This window comes from Cherax quadricarinatus, chromosome 55 (genome assembly GCF_038502225.1).
Source record: "Cherax quadricarinatus isolate ZL_2023a chromosome 55, ASM3850222v1, whole genome shotgun sequence".
Lineage (NCBI taxonomy): Eukaryota > Metazoa > Arthropoda > Malacostraca > Decapoda > Parastacidae > Cherax > Cherax quadricarinatus.
In genome coordinates this window covers 17,885,568-17,894,591 of record NC_091346.1, presented here as the reverse complement: position 1 = coordinate 17,894,591, position 9,024 = coordinate 17,885,568, and the positions used below count along the sequence as shown (strand labels likewise).

General features: G+C 38.7%; 1 protein-coding gene across 1 annotated transcript in view; it reads left to right on the top strand.

Annotated features, from left to right (window-relative positions):
• The first annotated feature begins 287 nt into the window (after window positions 1-287).
• LOC128698919 (uncharacterized) overlaps window positions 288-9,024 on the top strand; it is a 135,360-nt gene continuing 126,623 nt past the window's right edge. The window contains exons 1-2 of the mRNA XM_070096968.1: window positions 288-402; window positions 554-753. Of these exons, the coding sequence (XP_069953069.1) occupies window positions 288-402; window positions 554-753 (315 nt within the window). The remainder of the gene's footprint in view (window positions 403-553; window positions 754-9,024) is intronic.

Below are 9,024 nucleotides of genomic sequence, written 5' to 3'. Positions count from 1 at the left end.
TACTTCACCCTGTTTCATAAGCGACTGTTATCAGCTTCAGAAACTCAGGCAACGTCTCATCACCGACTGTAAGCGTGCTTATTTTATTCTGACATTATTCTTATATTCCCTGGTGAGCATATAACCCCTATGGGTAATTCAATGCCTGTGGAATGAGATTCAATCAGATATGTTTACTTATAAGCATGCTTAATCCAAACACAGAAAAATTATACACTGTAACCATCTCTCAGTTATATCGCAAGATTATTTGCTAACATTCAGTCATTATAGCCAGAACTCGAATCATGGAGGTGGCTGCTCCTCAAGTTCCAGCTGGTCTTCCACTCCAAGTTAAAAAGATATCTCCGACCACTTGTGTAGGTATCACTGTTGAGGAATCGTTTTCTGATTCACAGTGTTGTACAGCTTTAATCCTTGCTTCACATTCTTGCTGTGGCGCATCAGCAACTTTCACATCAGTGATCGCATGCTTTGTTTACCTTTTTATGTTTTGTTGGAGAGTTTTGCTTCATTTACAATTTATTTCTTTAGTTTTACATTCTTGTTTCAGTTAAGAATTTCATGAACCCTATACAAGATCATTATCCCATTACAGAAGCCCGGATAATGGCTTCTATAAATAAGACCATGATCATGACCTCTGTAAAGGAGGCAAGAATCATGTTCCTTACAAAGGGGGTTCAGGATTTTGACCCCAATAAAGAAGCAGAGATCATGACCCCTTTAATTGAAACCAGGATCTTGACCTTTGTACGAAAAGACGAGGGGATCATACCCCTACTGAGGCGCTTGGATCATGACCTTTATGAAGGGGACACCAGTGTCATAGCCCTTGTAAAAGAGTTTGAGGATAATGGACCTCTGTGGCCACTCTGAGTCTTAAGTGCCATCATTGGTGTCCACAGGGACTCTCTGCTTATGTTGATATCCAAGTGGTCACCGCAAGTGTTTACCTCCAGCTTCCCTGACTGACCTAAGCAAACATCAAGTACAGATGTTGTCGTGATTCGCTTTGCTTGCCCGTCACGGTTCAACTCTGTGTATGTCTGTCTATATGTCTACGGATCTATCTGCTTGTGTATCTCTGTGGGGGGGGGTGACTTTGTCTGTGTAAATCTGTGTTAACTGTGTCTGTAAATCTGAGTGTGTTTATCTGTGACCACGACTGTGTTGCTTACAGATACGAGGACTTTCACATTCCCTCAAGCTGTGAGCCCTCTTGCGCCAACACCACTGATTAACATTAAAGGCCAATGAATCACAATCTAGATTCACGCCTCTCTGATTCCTGGTGTCTGGGTCAGTTTGCTCCCTTATTCCATCTCACACTTTCCGCCTTTCCCTGCGATTCTGATAAGACCGTCTGGAATCCCAGTCACAGCCTGAGCACGGTGATATTCAACCTCGACAAAGTCTAATACCTCCTTCTAATCCTTCCTGGGAAAGGACACACATTCTCCCTCCCACCACCTCCTCGCAGTGGCTTGCCATTTCCTTCTTGTTAGGTAAATGGACACTGATGCAACTAATGTAACATTTTATTGTGGTAACGTATCGCTCTCTCGGGGCTTTGTCAAGCCGAATGTCACATTAGTTACACCTGTGTCAATTTACCTAACATTTTGTAGGTAATTCAACCATTATTACCCATTTTCCACTTCACGCCGCGGCTGCTCTGTTTCCCGCATTTGCCGGAAGTTGAAAAAAACTCTCGGAACCTTAAGAAGTTTTTAGGAAGGCAGATAAACACATGATGTAGAAGAAGTCTTTATAAAGCACAACGTTTCGCCCACACAGGGGGTCTAATCAAATCATGATTTGTGTAGCCAAAACAACATTACGGTCGCCCGAACTCCAAGACGTCTCCTACAACTTTATTTATCCCAGATACAGGAAGGAATATGCAATGACTGCCCTTACGAAAATACGCCACACTTCTTGACTTTCTTGGGTTAAACTAAGTTAGTGACCCTCCAGGGTTAATGATACGAAGAAATTCTTATTGCTGTAAGATGTATACCATAACATAACTGAGACGTTTCCTAGAATTGAAACGTTTCAGTTTTTGGCCTGTACACCGTTTCCTGGTTAGAAGTAAAATTTGCCTATGTTATAAAACATCTCCAAGAAAGGGCAGACGGCCTCCTGGGGTGGGGAAAAAGACTGCCGGATTCATAAGTTGTCTGCCAGAAAGTGGAAAGGTTTGGGAGACGCCGTCCAACGCTGGTGATCCTGCTCTTGTGCCTAACCTGGATAAAATCCTCCACTTTACGTGCTCTGCCTTTCGATTTTCAAGGGCAAGAAGACCTTGACCCAAGGAGCGACCTGCTGGTGTTTATGGTCACTCCAAGACCCTATTTCACATTCTGTGGCCACAGAGGGTCACGCTCTATCTTCGGCTTATATTATAAATCAGGCGCGGAGGTTCATTCTGAACCTCGACTATCAGGTTGTGTATCTTTCTTAGGGGGAAAATAGAGCATCCTCTCTTTTTGTAAAAATACTGAACGGCGGTACAAATGCAAAGTAGCTGGGTTGTCGCGGAACGAAATGAAAGTCTCCTTCCTTGCTGTGTGCGTTCGTTGGAGATAAACGTTTTCCTGTAGAAGGATGCTTCGAGGATGGGGATTGGGGGTCACTTGATGCCGGTGAAGGGCTCTTGATTTAAGGAACTGGAGCTACCCTCTCTTTCCTCTGATCAAATCTGATTTACCAGAGGCTGTATGATTCTTATGTACTCAGCACTTCATTATAATAATAATAATAATAATAATAATAATAATAATAATAATAATAATAATAATAATAATAATAATAATAATAATAATAATAATAATAATAATAATACTGTTAATAATCCGGTCACACAACGTCTAAGAAATATGAGGAAATCTGGTTTGTCCGAAAATGAGAGTAGATCTAATTTCTCGGATCAAGAGCCCTTCACCAGCATCAAGGCACTTATCATGAAGGGATTCCTGTAAGAGAATAAGGGTAATAAGGGCAATAAAAGGTCGTCAAAGAAATTATTCTGAAAATTGGTAAGGACTGGAGAATTTTTCACACTATTTTATTACTAAAATTAATATCTTGTGAAGTTTAAAAGATAAAGAAAGTAAAATATATAGATGGAATATGCAATGAAAAGCTAAATAGAGATATAGAGAGGAAAGTTGCAATAAGCTAACCAGAGGAAGAAGAAAATTACGTGAAAAAAATTAGCCACGAGAATGCTAGGCAGAAACAGAAGCGGAAATGAGAAATGGAACAGAGAACAGAGAATAGAAAAGAGAAATGAGAACGGTAAAAGGAGAGAGAAAGGTACGAAGCGAACTAGACGTGAGAATAACAGAGAAGAGAAAAATTGTCATAGAAATAAGATCGAAATGCTACGACGAAACTAAGAAACAAAATTGTACGAACACACGACTGTTATACAAGTATATTATAAATCGACGCCTTTACTGTTACCACTAGCATCACCATTACCACTATTACCACCACCATCACTACCAATATTACCACCACCACCACCACTGCTATTAAACCCACGATCACCACCACTATTGTCACCATCACCACCACTATCGTCACCATCACCACCAACATTGTCACCACCATCACCACTCCTATTAAACTCACCATTACCATCACCGTTTCTTACACCATCACCGTTTCTTACACCACCACCATTACCACACCGTTTCTTCCACCACCACCACTACCAACACAACCACTACCCAAGCCAGCAATACCACTACACTACCAGGAATTGCCTTCGGTCGTCTCAGTACCTCTTACAGACTGACTCACAAATCTCTATTCCTCACGGGAGGTTTGATGCTCGTGAAGGGCTCTTCATCCATAGAATTAGAGCTACACATTCTTAGACCGAATTTAAATGTCTCCCATTCCACAAGGCCTATATAACACTTATGGATTCAGATTGATTAGTTAAAGGGGTTTAAATCCCTCTGAATAAACATGGATCATTATATATACATCAAGAAAAACACTTCTCGATATATATATATATATATATATATATATATATATATATATATATATATATATATATATATATATATATATATGTATATATATATGTATATATATATATATATATATATATATATATATATATATATATATATATATATATATTTATATATATATATATATATATATATATATATATCCACTGTTCGTTACAGTAATTTTATTTAGCCATTAAAACGCATCAGATAACAATAGGTTCAGTGTTAAATACATTTTTTTTTTTTGCTTCTAAAATGCCTGTAAAAAATATAGTTTTTTTAGTTTTGTTGCATATGTGACAATATTTTTAACCTTTGTATGGGTAGAGAGCAAAATTCGAGTCATGTTTGGGTTGTTACACATTGTTGCAAACTGTTTGGTGTCGTAAAATATTTTTCGTTATTTTCTACTAAAATCTATCTTTATACTGATTACATATTTTTTTTTTATTTTGGTCTTTTTTTTCTTCCAAAATATTCATTTAATAAAAACACCGGGATTCCACTGTATATAAGAATTTATATATATATATATATATATATATATATATATATATATATGCAAAACAACCACTGTGAAAGAATAGAGAAGTTCCAAGCGCTTTCGTGACTACTCACATTATCAAGGAACAATGAAAGTAAAGCATCAAAGGAGAGTATATAAAGGGGTAGCCCGCACCTCACTGTCAGATCCCACAACACCTGACGTGAGACAGCAGGCCCGCCGGCCGAACTAGACAGGTCCTTCACACAACCCACCAACAAACTATTCTACCCAAGAAATAAGAAATTTAAAAAATTATTATTTGTCTAATGTATTATTAAATTCTTCTCAAATTCTATTAATTATAAATGAATCTAATTTATATAAACCAAAGGAAATATTCATATTATTGTCAAAACTGCTTTTTATGAAACAAGATTCAATTATATTCCTGTCGACCATGGACTTGCTTGATACTGCTTTCTCAATTTTTTGAAAATCAATTGGATGGTTAAAATCTCTTACATGAATAAATAGAGCATTGGAATCTTGTCCAGTTCTAATGCTATATTTATGTTGTTTTAATCTTAGTTCGAGATTTTTACCAGTTTGGCCGTAATAAACTTTATCGCAAATTTTACAAGGAATCTTATTGACACATCCATCAGCATTTTGGGGGGAATTCTTTATCAAAAGTTTTTTTTACTGTATCAAGATTTTTGAATACAACTTTAATATTAAAAGTCTTAAGAAGAGAAGGCATATCAACCAAGTTTTCATGGTAAGGGAGAACCAACATATTTTTAGTTGAATAAGGCTGGTTGTCCCTTCATCTCCATTCACTCCTATCTAAGACCCTCACACATGCTTGCTGGAAGTCCAAGCCCCTCGCCCACGAAACCTCCTTTACCCCCTCCTTCCAACCTTTTCGAGGACAACCCCTACCCCGCCTTCCTTTCCCTACAGATTTATACGCTCTCCATGTCGTTCTACTTTGATCCATTCTCTCTAAATGACCAAACCACCTCAACAACCCCTTTTCAACCGTCTGACTAATACTTTTATTAACTCCACACCTTCTCCTAATTTCCACACTCCGAATTTTCTGCATAATATTTACACCACACACTGCCCTTAGACAGGACATCTCCACTGCTACATGACAGAACCACTGTTCGAACCCCCGTTCATTCTTCCATTTACTCAAAAAAATTATGCTCACGAGAATAAGTAAAAAAAATAATTTTCACTTCCAAACTGAACATCAACAATGATTTTTCCCGACAAAAAATGGTAAATAAAAGAAGTGTCTCATTTTTGGCGGCCCCCGGGAGACTATCGTGGTCAGAGGTACATTCTTGATGCGTTCTTGACTCAGATAAGACAGTAAAAGTTAGTGGGGAGGGTCTGAAGGTCACTAAGGGTGAGATGTAGGTCATGAGGGGTCAGGTGAAGGTCATGAGGGGTCAGGTGAAGGTCACAAGGGATGAGATTTTCACATTATAATTAGCGACAAACACGTAACAATATGTACTAGACATGTATCTCTCACATCTCATGTACTGTATATGCCATCTTTATATCAACAATGTATCTCTTAGGGCAAGTGGAATATTCAGACGACTTCAGGAAGAAATCCAAATATTCTTCCTTGAAGAAAGAGTGGATGTAGAAGAAACGTTGAGTGTAATAATAGTAATAATAATAATAATAATAATAATAATAATAATAATAATAATAATAATAATAATAATAATAATAATAATAATAATAATAATAACATAAATACTGAAATATAAATAATAATAATAATAATAATAATAATAATAATAATAATAATAATAATAATAATAATAATAATAATAATAATAATAATAATAATAATAATGTAAATAAAAGAAATAATAAGAATTCTATTATTATTATTTATATTACTGACCCCCTGAGCCAGCTCTTCAGAACTGGGGTGCGTGCCCAAAATACAGCAGACATTACCCCACTGAGCAGCCGCACTGAGTCGCTGGAACAAAAAATTAGCTGCCCTGGGATCCCTAATTACCCTGATGAGTCTTTTTCCCAGCTCCTTAAGGAACTTAGATGCACTCTTTCCCCATGAGCCAAGGGTCTCTGAGCCTATGGGAACAAACATATAATGATGGACAAGTTTTCCATATTTTCTACTCTTTTGGGACTCTCTGAAGCTGGAGGCTGCCCCTCCTTCTTCCCTGGTGTATTGGAGATAGGTATCAGCCCAGGTAGATGCACATGTGTAGTCCCACACCACCTGCTTACCGTCTGTCCAGGCTTGAAGTGTGATACCATCTGGACGCTTCTGGCTGTCATCAGATCTGCATAGTTGGGGTGGCTCCCTTACTGCTGGGCATCCGGATGTTGTGAAGCCCCTCTTAATAATGTTATTAACCTCCTCATGTCTTGCAATCTTTCCCTCGGATTTACGGCACACAAGACCATGGTACCCGAATCGGTCTGCTGCTTCACTGCCACAAATACACCTGTGTTCGGCGAGAATAGGGGCGGCAAGTCGATGGGCAACATATATGTATATATATATATATATATATATATATATATATATATATATATATATATATATATATATATATATATATATATATATATATATATATATACACACTGCAAATCTGCTTCAGACAATTAGTGTCGTTCCCGATGGTGAAACTGCGTGAAAGTTTTAGTGAATAATGAACGAAGCTACGACTGGATTAACGTGTGCTCTGAAAACGGCCCTGAATGCGGAATTCTTGACTAACTGTGAGGATATCTGTGCCGTGGAGGAGACCTGAGAACTGTGGAATTCCCAGACATTGCTTAGGAGTGCTATCCCATTCAGAAGTGTCCGTGTAGGAGATCATCGTCACAGATTCTTTCTTCATTCAAACCTGTCGAGAAATCTTACGGTATTCCTAATGAATTTCAAATGCTGTGAATGCCACTGCTGGCTTCGTTTTTATAATTATTATTATTATTATTATTATTATTATTATTATTATTATTATTATTATTATTATTATTATTATTATTATTATTATTATTGCTATTGTTATTATTATTATTATTTTTAGTTATTATTATTTAGTAGATTCATGGGTAAGCGCTAAGGTCGTAGGGGGCAAACAGTGCCTAAGGAATGGGAGTTAATTAGGTGTGATGCAAGAAAGTTACTTAAATATCCATTAGATTATATCTTTATTTACTACAAGTACATATACAAGGTATACAGACCATAGCTGACATCAATGACATACTACTATATAGAAAGCCGCTTGTTATGCTGAGCATTTCGGGCAAATTAGGTCAATTTTGTCCCAGGATGCGACCCACACCAGTCGACTAACACTCAGGTATCCATTTTACTGATGGGTGAACAGGGACAGGGACAGCAGGTGTCTTATGGAAACACGTCCCTAATGTTTTCCAGCCGTACCGGAGAAGATTCGAACCCCGGATCTCAGTGTGTGAGTTGAGTGCGCTAGCGATCGAGCAACGGGAAACCGTATATTCCACATCCCTCCCAGCTGCATCAAGGCAGCTCCACTTGAAAGCAAATGGAGCCGATACGCTCTCAAAGAAGCATACGCAATGCGTTGTTTGGACCAAAAAAACTGACACTGGCTCGGCAGAGAGACATCGCTGTTTTACTGACTCACTAGTACCACTGTGATTGCTTTGGGGAGAGGCAGAGCAGCGCCACTCCTGTTTTCCCGTGTACTCACCTATTTCACCTATTTGGGGTTGCAGGGGTCGATTCTTAGCTACTGGCCCCGCCTCTTCACTGGTTGCTACTAGGTCCTCTCTCTCCCTGCTCCATGAGCTTTATCAAACCTCGTCTTAAAACTATGTATAGTTCCCGCCTCCTCTACGTCACATTTTAGGTTATTCCACTTCCTGACAACTCTATGACTGAAGAAATACTTCCTAAAATCCATCCCAATCAATTTCCAATTGTGACCTCTTGTTTCTGTGTTCCCTCCCTGGAACATCTTGTCTTTGTCCACCTTGTCTATTCCTCGCAGTATTTTATATGTCGTTATCATGTCTTCCCTGACCCTCCTGTCCTCCAGTGTCGTCAGGCCGATTTCCCTTAACTTTTCTTCATAGGACATTTCCCTTAGCTCTGGAACTAACCTTGTCGCAAACCTTTGTACTTTCTCTAGTTTCTTGACGTGCTTTATCAAGTGCGGGTTCCAAACAGGTGCTGCATACTCCAGTATGGGCCTGACGTACACGGTGTACAGTGTCTTGAACGATTCCTTACTAAGGTATCGGAACGCTGTTCTCAGGTTTGCCTGGCGCCCATATGCTGCAGCAGTTATCTGGTTGATGTGTGCTTCCGGAGACGTGCTCAATGTCATATTCACCCCAAGATCTTTCTCCTTGAGCGAAGTTTGCAGTCTTTGGCCACCTAGCCTATACTCCGTCTGCGGTCTTCTGTGCCCTTCCAGTCTGTGTGTGTGTGTG